At 51.6% G+C, this 15,533-nt stretch overlaps 1 protein-coding gene across 1 annotated transcript; it reads right to left on the bottom strand.

Annotated features, from left to right (window-relative positions):
- Positions 1–210: 210 nt before the first annotated feature.
- On the bottom strand, positions 211–7,091 carry SOX7 (SRY-box transcription factor 7). The gene is made up of 2 exons (XM_024251402.3): positions 6,674–7,091; positions 211–3,108 (listed from the first exon to the last, which is right to left on the bottom strand). Exons 1-2 carry the CDS (start codon positions 6,909–6,911, stop codon positions 2,180–2,182), a joined length of 1,167 nt encoding a protein of 388 aa, XP_024107170.2. The 5' UTR covers positions 6,912–7,091; the 3' UTR covers positions 211–2,179.
- Between the last annotated feature and the right edge of the window lie 8,442 nt (positions 7,092–15,533).

Genomic DNA, 15,533 nt, shown 5'->3' with positions numbered 1-15,533 from the left:
CAGGTTCCAATGCGTAAAATTTGGATTTATCTCTTTAGCAAAACTCATAAAATAAAATAAACCATCCCTATCAGATAACAACTTTTTAAAATAAAAAAGTCGATGTAGAAAACATTTTGATTAATACCACAAGTAGCACTCGATGTAATATTTATGTCTTGCTTGGAAACTTTTTCTTTTTGCAAAACTATATTTCAAAAGATAGAACAGTCATGGTACAAAAATGTTTATTTAAATTAAATATTTTCAACAAATTAATATTGACAACTGTTCCAAAGTATGAGTCGTTCTTTCAAAAAAATGAAACAGTTTAGCTTAATGTCTGTGATACTGTTTTATGAGATTATTCATACATGCTCTGGACTGCGCACCAGTCAATCATATCATCAACAATTTACTATTTATTACCAAATGGCATATAAAGTAATAGCATAAAGAGTAATCATATCTTATAAGTGATTTTACAATAGGACATCTTAGAAGGACAAAAAGGATTTATCAACAATACAAAACATAAGATAAAAATAATAGGAGATTATATAAAACATATTTCATACAGGAAATAATATGCTAAAATCAAAAAACCAACAACTGTTTTTCAGCACACTGTTATGCATGCTCCTTCAAAGGAGGTTTGGGGGAAAGATAAAATATTTTGGGGGCAGGGGTCCAGGGCTCAGAAACATTTTTGGAATCACAGTGAGTTTCTGATTTGCAGGAAGTTGCTGTAAAGCACTGGCTGAGGACTTTGCCTGAGGACCTGGCTGGTGACGAAGACAATTTCTCACAGCAGCTAGAGGAAGCATGCTTGGGCTAAGTCAGGGGCTGTTTGAGTTAGGGACGAGTTCAACAGTGGAGGAAGAGCAGAAAGAAGAGAAAAAGAAATCCCAGAAAAGAGTGTAAGGAAGCTGGAGACAGCCGGGAAGGAAGCACCTTTTGAATCTACAGAGGGGAAAGTGTGTATCCAGATTTGAAGACAGTGACTTTGCTTGGTTGCAAAGTCCTTTTAGGTACCCTGGCTCTTTGGGTCATTAGAAACAGGGAGTTGGCAAGAAGTTGTCATTGTTAATAAAAATATCTGATTTAGACTTTGAGTTTAGGAGTTGCATGAAGTGGGCATGTGTCTCTCACACTCCTTGTATACATTCAGACTGTGCATATTCTTTTTTTTTTTTTCCTTGAAAAGGAGTTTCACTCTTGTTGCGCAGGCTGGAGTGCAATGGTGCAATCTTGGGTCACTGCAACCTCCACCTCCCGGGTTCAAGACATTCTCCTGCCTCAGCCTCCCAAGTAGCTGGGATTACAGGCATGCACCACCACTCCCAGCTAATTTTGTATTTTTCGTAGAGACAGGGTTTCACCACATTGTCTAGGCTGGTCTCAAACTCCTGACCTCAGGTGATCCACATGCCTCGGCCTCCCAAAATGCTGGGATTACAGGCATGAGCCACTGTGCCCAGCCTAGACTGTGCATATTCTCTTGAAGTATGTGTATAATAAAAACTTTTTTTAAAAAAAGAGAACTGCTTTAAAATGTATATTTAAAATAAAATAGTTTTAACTCAATCCCATTTTCTGTGATATAGTTAGCCATACTGGTTAATTTCTCAAGTCAGATTGACTGTTTTTTCTCAAATTGTATGAGTCCCTTTGGAATTTTGCGGTCATTTTGGAAGGGAGTGCAGAAAGTGCAGAAAGCCTCGTGGTCCTTGGGCTGTGCACACAAAATTATCACCAGATCGTAGGTCAGCGAGCTCATTAATGAGTCAAATTTCCCCATCTTCCTTTATTAATCTTGAGAGAACCCTAAATCAGAAAACTGGACCAGAAGGGACCTTGGCTATCAAGTCTGTCCCCCCATTAGTTTCGATAATGGCTACAAAGAAAAGAGGTCAGTGAACATTCTACTGGGAGACAGCAACTCTCAGGGGCTGGAGGAAAACTCACTTGAAGGAATGTACTTAAAATGCGGGCTGCAGGGGCTGGAACACGGGGAAGGGGATAGAGGCGGCACTCGGATAAGCAGAGTCCAGCTTAGGCCAAAGGCTCTGGGGCCGCAGTTCAGACCTCCCTGCCCTGAGCAGCGGGAGGAAAGCTGGTGTGGCTGGACGGCTCCTCCGCCACTCAGGGCACAGGAAGGAGAGGGTGCGAGGGCTGGCTAGACGGGGCGCCTCCAGCTCTATGACACACTGTAGCTGTTGTAGTACGTGGCCGTGGCATCAGCCAGGACGGAGATGAGGCTGGTCTCTGTGGGACCCGTTGGTGTCACCTGGGAAACCGGAACATGCCCACTGAGGGCCATGGCCCCTGGGGCGGAGTCTGGGTGGCCAGGAGTGTTCAAATACTGGTCGAATTCATTGCGATCCATGTCCCCCAGGAGTTCCACCTGGCTCAGTTGATCCAGAGCGTCGAAGCCAGGGTGCTCAGGAGGCGGGGAGAGCTGGCCCAGGTGGGCTTGGAGGTTGGAGTGGAGAGGGTGGTAGGTGGCCGGGGAGTAATAGGCAGGAGATGGGGGACAGCCGGGTACAGGGGACATCATGGAGACGCCGGGGGACTGGCCAAGGGCCAGGGAGCCCAGGGGGTGGCTACAGTGGAGAGGGCTGGGGGCGTACTCCGGTGAGTACGGGTGCCCTGGCAGGTGGGGGATGCGGCGGGGATGGCCATGCTCCTCCTGGCAGGGGGAGGAGAAGAAGGTCTGCTCCGGCTCCAGCACGTCCAGGGGAGACATTTCAGGAGGTGTGGGCAGCCCGTACGGGTACGTGTCCACACTGCTCGGGGTGCCGCCGCCGCCACCACTAGCCGGCCCCTCGTGGTAGCAGCCCCGGAGGCTGGGCAGGGCAGTGCCAGGGGAGTACTCACCCCTGTCCTCCTTCTCCCCCAGCGCCCCCCGGCTGCTGCTTCTCTTCTCCGGCAGGGCGTTCTGGTCCCGAGAGAGGGAGCTCAGGAGGAAGCCCGGGTCCACGCGCTTGCACAGCCGCTTGGCCTGCTTCTTCCTGCGCGGCCGGTACTTGTAGTTGGGGTAGTCCTGCATGTGCTGCAAGCGCAGCCGCTCCGCCTCATCCACGTACGGCCTCTTCTGGGACAGCGTCAGCGCCTTCCACGACTTTCCTGCTCACACAAGGCAGAGGAGGCCATGCTCAGTGTTGTGCCCCTCAGGCATCGCACATGCACACGCGTGCCCACACACGTGCACATGCACACACACCTCCCTTCCCCCTCTCAGCCACAGAGGACACGGGCACCTCTTGCACCCTCTTCCCAGCCCAGATCCTGCAGGCACAGTGAAGCGAAATCAACCCCTCTGCTTGCAACCACAAAGCCAGATCGTGCACGGCGCACACAGAAAACATCACCTCTCATATAAAAGCCGCCAGAGCATGCCCACGCTACAATGCGGGGTCCCCAGTGAAAAGCCCACCTGACCATATGTCAGCTACAGGAAGAAAATATCTAATGATCACGATATTGATTGGGGCTCTTTTTACCCTTCGAGGGTCCATTCTAAACATTTGTGCATTCTCATGAAAATCTCTGCCTTCGTTGATTAGTGCAGGCTAAAGAGATACTATCATATTTACCTATGGCATAAATCTCACAGCCCTTTCTGGGAGGGAACCCAGGCTCAGTCAATAGTTTCACAGATGTCAGTAAATCAGAGATTCTCACTTAGCTTAACAAATACCTATTCCTTACCTCTGAAGGTCGAATAGGAACCTGCTGGATGACCGAGGCCAGAATGCTAGCATCTGCTTGCAACACATGTATGCACACCCAGACACATGCATGCACACACATATACATGCAAACCATCACTTCCAGCCAGCCATCTTTTGCGGACCCTTGATGGTGCCAGGGCACCTGCTTAGCCACAGATCTCCATGCAGAAGCCATTCCCTGCACTTTCCTGAGTCTCTATTTTCTTCAGTATAAAATAAAGATATTGTGACACTCTCCAGCTCCAAACTCTCTCTTTAAAAATTATTCCATGCTTGCAACCCACTGGTGCTAATATGCTGGCTGCGCTTGATCTTCTATTCACCATTGCTTGCTTGTCTGTTGCTTTTCAAGTCCCTGGAGCATCTTCCCTCATCTCTCAGTGTGCACTGCACACCCTCCTGCGGTGTTTTCTAGGGGTGGGGGCTTCTGGACCCCTTGGGTTGCTTTGCTACCTCCTAAAGCGGGCTCAGGATTCTACAACTTTAACATGTTCTCCCATGATGCTAATGTGTCCTGAAGTTTGAGACCCGCTAGCCCAGAGGTTAAGGCCTAAGGAAAGGGCCCTGTGTTCCACTCAGCACATTCTGCACAGGGCCAGGTGCAGAGCCGTGCACACAGCAGCCCTCAGTGCCTCTGTAGACTGGCTCCTTGGGCCAGGGGCTCAGAGCCAGGGGAGGGCAACAATTAAGGGCATTGTACCACTTGGGTGAAAGTTTACAGAAATTCCATGGAGCTTTCAATTAACATCATTAGTTGTCACTTAAAAGGGTGACTTGAAAGTGTTAGGAGCTGCAGATTCAGGGCTGGTCATCAGTTCCCCCCAGCCTGCGGCTGAGGCTACAAAGCTGTTGCAAGCGGCCCAAGATCCAGGTGCACCCCATACCCTGTCTGTGGTCTCAATATAAAATGTGGCCGTAGCTTCTAAATGTACCTGGATGTTATATAATTAATAAAATACGTGTTCATTTTAAAATGTTACCAAATGTCTACTTCTCTTTATGCACTTTCTCATTCATAATATATTTTAAATACCAGTGTGACTAGGTCACATTTTTAATGTTAAGGTTTGGAAGGTTTATAGTGGAAAAAGTTGAGACTCTTATATCCAGCCTTTTCCTCTCAGGTCAGAAAGGAAAGAGCTGAGAAGGAAATGTCACACAGGTGGAGGGGATCATCCTGCTGCCCCCTGCTAACAGGTGCACAAAGTCCATACTGTGAAAAGCACCAGTGTTGCAGTTTCCCTCACCCAGTGCCAGGAGCTACATGGCTCAGCAGGAAGGAATCCGCGTCTTTTCTGCAGAATGAACTGTAACCTCCTGAAGCTGAAGTGCAGGCCCCGACGGGGACCAACTCGCAGGAAGCATCTGTCTCCTGTGTCCCTGTCCCTGCCCCTTTCCTGGGAGCAGGCTTCCCCAACTCTGCAGAGCCATGCTCCTCACCCCTCCCTCCTCCCCAATCCCTGGCCCAGGCCTGCACAGAATTCCTCCTCTATGACGGTCATAGCAGGGGATTGCTTCCCCCGGCCGGCACGGTCAACAGGCACAGTGCCCAGGGTCCGTGGAAAAAAACGTTTGGGGATCCACAACAAACATATTTTCATTTCTTTTAAAATCTGAAGAAAAATATAAACTTATAGGTTAAATAAAATGTTTTATTATTGTACATATTAATACATTTGTCTTTGTGCCAACACTGTGTAAAATATAAATGTTACTATTTTTGATGAGGGAAAAGGCCCCAGAAGGCCCCAGACCACTAAGGCGAGTTGGTGCAGCCGGCCACCAGGCTGGGCCCTTTGCAACCAGCACTCCGTCAACTGCTTTGCACAGCAGCTAAACTGCAGGAGGGCTCGGCCTGGGACCCCCTCTGCAGGCCTGCGGCTTTAACCAGCAGAAAGAGGGGCGTCAGTCCTATCCTCAAAGTTCCGCCTCGGGAAAGAGCCCTGAGCTCTGAACTCCCACGAAAAAAGGAAGGGCTCTGTTCCGGACCGGGTGGGGTTTGGGAAGGGTAGAGCCGGCCTCGGGTGCCCACGCGTCCCTTCTTACAGGGCCTTTCTCCCGCTGCGTGCACCAAGTGCGTTGAAAGGTTTTCGCCGATTAAAACGAATAAAAACCGCGTCGAAAGGCAAAGAAGTTAGAGGTTAGGCAGGGTTGAAAAGTACTCAGCTGGACACCGGAGAAAAAAGAAACCCCCACAAGAACTCCGGTTGTTCGGGTGTGTCCTAACAGCCTCACTCTGGACCTCTTGGACCTGGTAGGTCCGCGTCCCCAGTCCCTGCGGGGACAGCCCAGGAAGAGGCCAGGTTCCAGGACAGCCCAAGCATCCGAATCAAGTTATCTACACCCCCGAGACTGAGCAATAGATGAACGAATCGAGTCTATTTCGGTAAGCTTTTCGTTTTGTTTTGTTTTTCTCTTAATTGTTTAGTTAAAGCAAGGATTCCTTCCACAGGGTCTCTCTTCAGGAATATTCGTTAATTATAATTTCATCGGTGACAGCCTTCCTCTGAGATCGCCCAATTGTAAGGTCCAGGGAATGCTGGCTTTTCCCGCTTCGGTATGCCTAGTAAACTCCGGTTCCACCCAGCCTCAACGTTTCCGTCCCTGCCCTGTCCATGCGCGCCGGTCCCTGTCGCCAGGCGTCCCGGCCTGGCCGCTGCCCCGTCTCCCCGCCCCCTGGGGCGCCGACCTCCGCTCCTGTCCCAGCAAAGGAGCCTCCCTGCCCACCGCGCGGTTTCACTTTGGACCGCGCCAAGTGCCCCCGCTCTGAATCCTGGGCATCGCGAGCACCCACGCTCGCGCAGATGGCCAGCCACGCGGGCACTAAGAGGGCCCTCGTCCCGCGTGCCGGGCAGTCCCCAGGCTCCGCGCTCCCACCCGCCCTGCCCGGCCGCCAGCCTCCTGCCGCCCGCCGCCCGCCCCCGGCCCCTAGCCCGCTCGGCCGCGCGCTCACTCACCCAGCATCTTGCTGAGCTCGGCGTTATGCAGGTCCGGGTTCTGCACCGCCAGCCGTTTCCTCTCGTCCTTGGCCCAAACCATGAAGGCGTTCATGGGCCGCCGGATACGGCTCTCGGAGCCCTTGTCCCCCGGGGGCCGGGGGGCGGCCGGCGGCGACTGTCCATCCGACAGCTCGGCGTCCAGGGCCGGGCACTCGAGACCCTCGGGCCAAGGGTAGGCTCCCAGCAGCGAGGCCATGGCCGCACGCGGGTCGCCTCGCTTCGCCTGGCGGGGCAGGCGCGGACCTGGCCCTCGCACGGGTCGGGGCGTCTAACTTGGCCCGCAGCCGCGACCTGGCCCCTGATTTATCAGCTTCGGGCGGCCGCGTCCTCCAATGACTCTCCAAGTCGGCGCGGCCCCTCCCTCGGTGTCGGCGCAGGTCCCCTCCCTGCGTCCCGGGCCGCCGCCGGGTCCCCGCTCCGACCTGCCGGGAGGAGGAGGGAGGGAGGGAGTGAGGGAGGGCCTCCTCCCCGAGCCTGCCCCCGGCCCGCCCCTCCGCCGCCAGGGCCCGCCCGGGGATCTGCGCCCGGCTGCCCCGGGCCGCCTCCCGCCCCCTGCCTTGGACCCGCAGGTGCCGCAGAGCCGCAAGGCAGGCGCTGGAGGCCCGCTCCAGCCCCTGCCTGCCCCGGCCAGACTCCACCGCCCCTCCTGCGCGTGGAGCCTCGGAAAATCCAACCCAACCAGGTTTCGCCGAGCCCGCCTGGGTGTGAGAGACGTTGACCATGAACCCCTCAGAGCAGCCGTTCTTAACATTCTGACTGCCATTCCTTTCGAAAACGACCGGGCTTCGGCCACCGCAGCCCCAGCCAACTTGGGCCGCCACAGAGGCCGGCCGGAGCCGGCGCTGGGGGCTGCATCCCGCCTCGGGTTCTGTGCAGTGCTCACCCAAGGCCCCTCGACGCCCCCGCCGCCCCTGGCTCTCAGGAGGGCGAGGCCGTTGTTCTGGTTCTCAGCCACCTGATTGATTTCTCCTCTCACTCTACCCGCACCCAGTCTCCGGGTCCAGGCCTCCAGCTCCCTCACTTCTGGCTCTTGTCACCCTGAATTTTCTCCTTATATTTTGTCTTTCTTCCTCCGATTGGCAGTCCCGCTTCTCCGAGTGGAGTCGCTCCCGCCCTCTCGCGTCTCCCCTGGCTGCGCTGCGACCTGCGAACTCCCCCAGTTTCCCTCATCTGCACACCCTGGTGCAGACCGACGGTGCGTGCCGGGCCCACGTGCAGCCTGGGGACTGCAGGCTGGGAGCTCACGGTCGTCTCTCGCCCGCGCTCACCGCAGCTCCCCTGTCACCCGGCCCCCTGTGAGGAGCGCTGTTCCCGCGCTCTCATATAAGCGCCGGCACACAGTAGGCGCTCAAGGCCTGCAGAATGAGTGAGCAAATATGGCTCAGACACCTACTGAATGAAAGTCGGCAGGTTTGACTAGATCCTGGAATTTAATATTTACTGAGCGCCACCCATGTGCGGGGCTCCACAGAGGTGATCCTGGAAGGAGGCAGCGTTGTGGAGGTAGGGGGGTGCCGTGGGGTCCGGAGTCAGAACGTGACTTAGTGTTCAGGTGACTGAACGCGCGACTCTGGACAAGTCATCTCTCTGGATCTCCTTTCCTAATCCTAACACGGGACGGTGATAAGACTGACCTTCCAGGGCTGTTGTGAAGATTCGTTGAGATAAATGCAGAGAAAGCTCCAACCCTCCCTGTGATGCTTGTTGTTAATATAACTCTAGGCATGAAGCCTGTGAGCCTGAGTCCGGATTTCAACGTCCCCGCGCGCAGCGACCGCTGCCTTGCATGCAACATGCAAAGGGCCCCAGGGCTAAGACCCGGCAAGTGTAAGGTGAACTGCAGCGTCTCTGTGTTCACGTCCTAATTTTTACCTCTAGAGCCCGGGACAATTTTCATCCGAGAATTAGCTTTCCGCACAAAAGAGATAGCTGGGTTTGCCCCTCTTTTCCAGCCAGGATTCAGTAGCAGCACCCTAGGCCGGTGCGCCCCAACCGCTGCACTGGTGGGCCGGGAATTTAAGGGTGTGGGGCGGGGCGCGCGCTGCGCAGCGCGGGCAAAGAACAGGGTGCCCACCGCTGGGGCAGCATCCTGGAACCAGAGGCGGAGCGGCGGGGGATCCAGCTGGGGCCGTTTGCAGAGAGTGCGTCCTCCATCTAGGCGGACTTCCCAACCCTGCAAAGCCCAGGCCATTTCCAGTGGCCAACCCCTTTCCCGCATGTGCCTCCAGCAAAACCCCTAGGCCAGAGTGCGCCCCGTGGGATCCAGGGCCGCGGTCGGCCAGGAGAAGGGAGCTATTTGAGAAAGGAGAGAAAGAGGGTCCCACGGGGGAGCTTGAGCTGCGGCGGAGGATCCTGGGAAGAGCTCGTCCCCGACCCTTTCTGACCCTACTGAGCTCCAGGGCGGTGGCAGTGCTCTGCAGGGTCGGAGGCCACGAGGGGACAGCGCCCCCTTCCCGACGACGGGCGTCCCCACTCCCGGCCCCAGCCCGTAGCGCCCTCCCTGCATGGCCCCAGAGCAGAGCGCGCAAGCTGTGGGGACGCGCCCGGGCACCAGGTTAGGAAGATGCGTCCTCCCCAGGGAACACGAAACGGTCAAGTTAGATCCCAAACACCGATGGCAACAAGAGAGAAAACAACGGGGACGGGGCCAGAGAATACGTGTTGTGATTGTTGTCTGCACTTGTTTAGTTTCTTGCTTTTCCTCTGCAGCGAGCTTGCAAGCCTGGGCTGTCCAGGAGGTGAGCATTAACCTTCCCAGCGCTGACGCGGGCGCCGCCCGGAGCTTGGAAATTGTCTGCACCGCGGTAGCCGGGCTCGCTCGCTCCATTCCTTCATTCCCTTGCGTCGACGCATTTATGCACCTTGGCAACTGTACGCGAGCGCGCCCTGGTGCAGGCGACGCCAAGGGACGCGGGGTCTCCATAACCTCGCCGATTCTCTGGTCACTGCGAGCTTCAGTCCTTCCAGAGCTCCGCGCCGACCCTACGCGACCCCAAAGCCTGGAGTTCGGAGGGCTGAGCTAGAAGGGGAGGGCGCCAGCCCTGGCATCCCGACACTTGCTGTCGCCAGCGCTGGGTTCAGGGCCGCGGCCAGCTGTGGGTCCAGCAGCTCTTGGGTCGAGGCTAGGTGCAGCGAATCGTCACGGCGCGGACCCTGGAAGACCTGGCGGAGAAAGGTCGAGGCCCAGGGCTACCAGGCCGGATCTTGCGGGGCTCTGACCCGCAGCAGGACCGGTTGGGGGTTCCTGCAGGGGCCACCAAGCAGAGGCGGAGAGGCAGGGCCAGGTGTGATGACGCGGGGCACACTGGGCACAGCGCGTGCTCCACGCAGCCGGCCTGGCGGCACCATCGGAGCTCACTCCTCCCGCGTGAGTCACCTGAACTGCACTCTCTTAAAAGATGTTTTCTTTCTTCCCTCTTCTTTCTTTTCCTTCCCTCCCTTCTCCCTCCCTCCCTCCTTTCTCCCCGACCCGCTTCTCTGTCCATTTAGCTCGGTAGTTCTGTGAACACTGGTTTCCAAGGACACAGGGCCTGAAGCCAGAAATCCCCAATTCCAATTTTCTGCAATTCACTTGTATTGTGATAACTCACTTAACTAATCTCGGCCTCAGTTTCTTCACTGGTAAAATGGGGATAATACAAGGTGGCTGACACAGTGTTTGTAAAAGCTCCTTGTAGACTTTTCTGAGTTGTGAAATATGAAATCGTGAGTGGGCGAAAACAAAAAAACAAACAAACAAAAAAAAGTCGGGCCTCCACAACTTTCCTCTCCAGGAGCTTTTCTTATTCTATTCCAGAAGAATTTCAGCTGCTGTGGGGGGAAGGGGAGAGGGAGGGGGAGGAGAAGGGGCAGGAAGAGGGGAAGGGGGAGGGGGAGGGGGAGGGGGAGGAGGAGGGGAAGGGGGAGGGGAATCCCGCCCACAGTACCCCTGGCACTTGCTCCGAACCCGCCGCGAACCCGGAGCTCTGAGCCGGACCAGGCGCGTCCCGGGCTCACTCACGGCCTGCCTTGGGCGGGGCCACCGCGCATGCTCCGGAGGCCCCCCGGCAGCGCCCGTAGGCGTTGGGTGCAAGTGTCCTGTGGTTGCTTTTAGTTCCTCACACCAGGCTAGAGGTTGAGGTCATTATCATCACCATCTTTGATCACGCTGATTTGTCTGTACTTGATTGGCAGTCTTTGCAAAGCAGGTTCCCATTCACTGGCTCATCCCCGCCTCCACACAACCCTCGAAGCAGAAGGCCCAGAGTTTTAGGACTGAGCCACTTCCCAGACAAGGCGGGTGAGGCTGCGGCTACAAATGCCAGAGCACAGACCCCAGCGCGCGGCTCCTGACCTCACGCCTGGACTACCAGGTTCCTGTGCGCCCAGGTAGTGCCCCACCTCGAGGGAAGTGCTTCTAACCAGCCGCTGCGACGCCTCCTGGCTTTGTGCCCCCTCTAGCCTGGTCTCTGGAAGTTCCACTGCACCTTTCCTCATCCAAAGGGTGCCTTCAGTTTAAGGCATGTCCTGAACAAGGTAACAAGGTGAAAAGCAAGGGGCCAAACCCTGCTGGCCATGGCCGAGGTGCGGGCTGGAGAGAGGGGAGACCCGGCCAGGCCTGCCAGCCCCGCCTCCCGTGCCGTGAGGGGTCCAGGAATCTGCAACTCGGGTTTTCTACAAGACGCTGTAGTGGAGTTCCTTGTTCAACCCACGGAAATCTCTCCATAGTCATCGAAGAGAAACCCATCAAGTTCCTAATTCAGAATAACTGTCTGTGATTAAAACAGCAGGGATTGGCCGGGCACGGTGGCTCACGCCTGTAATCCCAGCACTTTGGGAGGCCAAGGCAGTCGGATCACCCGAGGTCAGGAGTCCGAAACAAGCCTGGCCAACACGGTAAAACCCCGTCTCTACTAAAAATAAAAAAATTAGCCAGGCGTGGTGGCGCGCGCATGTAATCCCAGCTACTCAGGAGGCTGAGGAGGAGAATTGCTTGAACCCGGGAGGCGGAGGTTTCAGTGAGCCAAGATCGTGTCACTGCACTCCAGCCTAGGCAACAAGAGCAAAACTCTGTCACACACACACACACACACACACACACACGCAAACCGAGCAGGTATTTAAGATGTACACCTGCAGTTTCACTGCGCTGACTGAAGCAGGCAGAACACAAGGACATTAGGTCAGTTTCACAGAATCTGAGGTCCAGTAGCTTTTCCACATGAACCTAGGGAAAAAGGAATATTGTTTTCAGACTAGACTGCTCCTGAATGTGGGTAGTGTAGACCCCTTATAACATCAAAACTTTTTTGTAGTTGCTTAAAATACTAAGGTACAGTTTCCCCGGGTCAGGCATTCCTGGTTACTACAGAGGCCCCCCTGTACACGCATGCTTGTGAGCACCCCTAACCCACCAATTGTCTCTGATGAATCATATTTCCAGTGGATAATACCTAAAACTTCCGTGGTGGGAAGAACACTGACTTGGAGCCAGAAGCCACAAGGCCAGTCCAACCTGCCACTACTCTCTGTGCACATTTTAGCAAGTCACTTCACTGGTTAACTCACAGGCTCCGGAGCCTCAGTGAGGCCCCGAGAGATGAAGAACTTGTCACGTTTTGTCCACTTGGATAGTACCGAGATAATCTAATGCTCAGTCTGTGATTTGTGTTTGCTTCTCCCTAGCACTGAGGGACATGAGTCCCAAGCCAAGAACACCCTTTTTCTACACTAATTTTCTTCCACTCCACTCTGAACAATTATCAGGTTTCTTTTAAGGGGGCAGGTGTGTCAGATTACTGCACAGAAATGATCTTTATTTAATTGGTCAGAAGCTAGACTTTCAGACAAATTTCAATAGAAAAATTAACAAACTACAAGATAAATTAGCAGTTGGTTTAAGGGGATATTTATTTCTTTTTATCCTATTGCTTCTTCTTTTCCAAATGTCTAAGATGAAGAAGTGAAACATTAGAAACCACCCATAATAATTCAACATGGAAAATAAGCTTTTTCTTAGGACATCTGTACACACATCTGACTTCTGGGTAAATAGGATCAGGCTAATGATGAGACAGCCTAGAAAAAGATCTCATCACAGAGAATTCTGTCATCAGCCAACAATTCTAGTGTGAGAAGTTGAAGATACTTTGTATTTGTTTAGATTATGAGATTGCTTTAATGTGTGGATTTCAAACTACTATGTTTTGTTTGTAAGATAAAACGTGTGTTGAAGAGAGGTTTTCTTTGTAAGATAAAATGTGTATCTACAGAGAAGTGCGTGGAATTTTCACCAAGTGAACGCACCGCATAAGCAGCACTCAGATCAAGTAACAGGTTTTGCGAGCCCTGATATTTTTAAGGCTCCCTACCACTAAGTTGTAAGCTCCCTAAGAGCAGGGACTGAGTACAATTCTGGTTTAAAATATAGTACATTAATGGAAAATTTGAGTATGGCTTGTGTCTGCTTCACTGTGTCTGAGTCTGGAAAGACGTGAACAACTAGAAGTCACCTGAATGGCCAGAAGCTAGAATTATCTGGAGGCTTCTTCACCCACAAGTCTTGCACCAGAGGAGGGGTGACTCAAAGGTTGGGCTAAGCTGTGGCTGCTGACTGGCATGTCTACACATGGCTTCTTCATATGTTTTTGGCTTCCTTTTTAGCACAGTGGCCTCAGAGTAAATCTTACATGTCAACTGGTGACGCCAAGAATGAGTGTCCCCATAAACAAGCCAAAGCCTATATGGCCTTCTAAGACATAGGCTCAGAAGTCACATAACATCACCTCTAACCGATATTTGTCGGTCAAAGCAGTCACAAGCATGTCTAGATTTAACCAGACCTCCACCTCTTAAAGTGGGGAGCGTCACAGAATTGTGGCCGTGTTTTAAAACCGTGAGGTATGTGTATGTGTGGGATGGTGGAAGTGAGAACACCAGAGGTTTATAACAGACAAAGTAGCTACCTTTGTAACTCATAACACAGTTTCCCACCCCAAGGCCAATGTCAGGGCAAAGAAGTGCACCTTCTTTTTCCACACACTTAAACGAACCCTTACACAATGCCGTTCCTTTAAAGGTTTTGCAAAGTTCCTCAAAAGAAACTAATAGAAATAGGACTATAGTAATTTCATTTTTGAGACAGAGAATGCTGAGGCACAAGATGTACTTAGAAGTATAAAGCAATTTAAAGGATACAGCTGGAGCTGGGCATTGAAGTTGTATTTGAAAAAAAGCTTAATGAGTTATGGGTCTATATTAGGAACTCGAATTTGTAGGGTTTGATCAGAGGGAGTTGTCAAGGATATTTTGAAAAGAATTTCAGTGCAGGTAGAGAAAATGGGTTCTAAGCCCTTCTTCAACTGGCTTCTTAATAGCCATCATCCCCTACGTTTCTGACACTGGATCTAGTTCACATATTATGTGGAGCAGTACTAATCACAGTCATGTTTACCTGTGTAAATACAATTTTTAAGGTGCTCTTACACATACCATCTCATTTCATTTTCAAATACCTTATAAGGTAAGCTGGGAAGGCATTTGATTATCACCCTAATTGTGTAGATGAGAAACTGAGGCTCATAGAAATGAAATGACAGGTGGCAAGTGACAGACCTGGCAAAATGACTCCATTCAAGGCTCTCTCCAAAATATCATTCATTGCTTAATTCTCCATGGGATTTAGGGCTTGATTGAAATGAAGTTGGATCCAAACAAACAACATCACATATAAGAAAGTAAGTTTTAAATTATAAAAACTTCCGCTTCTGCTTATGATGGAGTAACAGGGATCAGATTAACCCCCCACCTTAAACAAATACAAAACTAAACAATGTCTGAGTTTTCAGACACTGCACAACAGACAGTGCACACAGTAATTCTGGAAAAGAGAAACAAATGAGGTGAACCCAATACGTGCCCCTGATCACTGTCTGGAGAAGGTCTCCAGGCCATGATGCAGGGAAGGGGAACTAAAACAGAAACCAGGGTGTTGCTGAGTTGAAAAGTCAAAGTTCTGAGCTGAGAGAGGATGAAGCAGAGAAGAGTCTGCATAGACAGAGGGCTTCAGAGATCTGAAGAGAGGTCTCCTTGAATTTTTGCCTGACAATGATCTGCACATGTATGTGAAAAAAAAATCCTAAGGCTATGGAAAGAATCACTGGAAAAAAATTAGGTGGAATAATCTCCTGAGCTCATACCGGGACAGAAAGAGTTTCTGTTCCCACAAGATAGGGTGGAAAGACCTCTTAATACATGGGACATCAGGTAGTATCCTCAGAAGACTACTGTCTGATGGAAAAAGAAATAGGAAAATACAATCCACAACCAGGATGAAAATCAGTCCATAGAAACAGCACCAGAAATGACAAAGATGATGAATTGGCAGATATGGATGTTAAAAAAGTTATTTTAAATATACTTCTTGTGTTCAAGAAGGTAGAGGAAAACAAGATCACAGTTCTTGAAAACAAGATGTAAAAGATCTAAAAAAAACAGCCAAATCAACATTTGAAAGGTAGAATATTTGAGATACAAAATACCCTATAGAGGATTAATAGTAGATTAGACATTGCAAAATAAAACATTAGTAAACAAGAAACATGCCAATATAAACGATCCAAAAGGAAAAAACAGAAAAAAGACTGAAAATTAACACAGAAGTAACAACTTGTGAGACAATATTAAGTAGCCTAACATAAAAGTAGTTAGGCTCAGAAGAAAAGGGAGAGATTAGAAAAACATATCTGGGAAAATAATGGCTTAATGTTTTTTAAATTTAATGGAAACTATAAATTCACAGATTCAAAAAGCCCAACAATTCCCCACCAAAAAAAAAAAA

Source organism: Pongo abelii, chromosome 7 (genome assembly GCF_028885655.2).
Source record: "Pongo abelii isolate AG06213 chromosome 7, NHGRI_mPonAbe1-v2.0_pri, whole genome shotgun sequence".
In the NCBI taxonomy this organism is placed as follows: Eukaryota; Metazoa; Chordata; class Mammalia; order Primates; family Hominidae; genus Pongo; species Pongo abelii.
The sequence above is the reverse complement of the archived record's forward strand: the minus strand, read 5'-3'. Positions and strand labels throughout refer to the sequence as shown.

What these genes read in the sequence shown, in the direction of transcription:
- SOX7 (XM_024251402.3), bottom strand. Translation starts at nt 6,911, where the DNA reads ATGGCCTCGCTGCTGGGAGCCTACCCTTGGCCCGAGGGTCTCGAGTGC. An exon ending in CGAGCTCAGCAAGATGCTGG is followed by an intron (nt 3,109 to 6,673) that starts GTGAGTGAGCGC and finishes TTGTGTGAGCAG; the next exon opens with GAAAGTCGTGGAAGGCGCTG.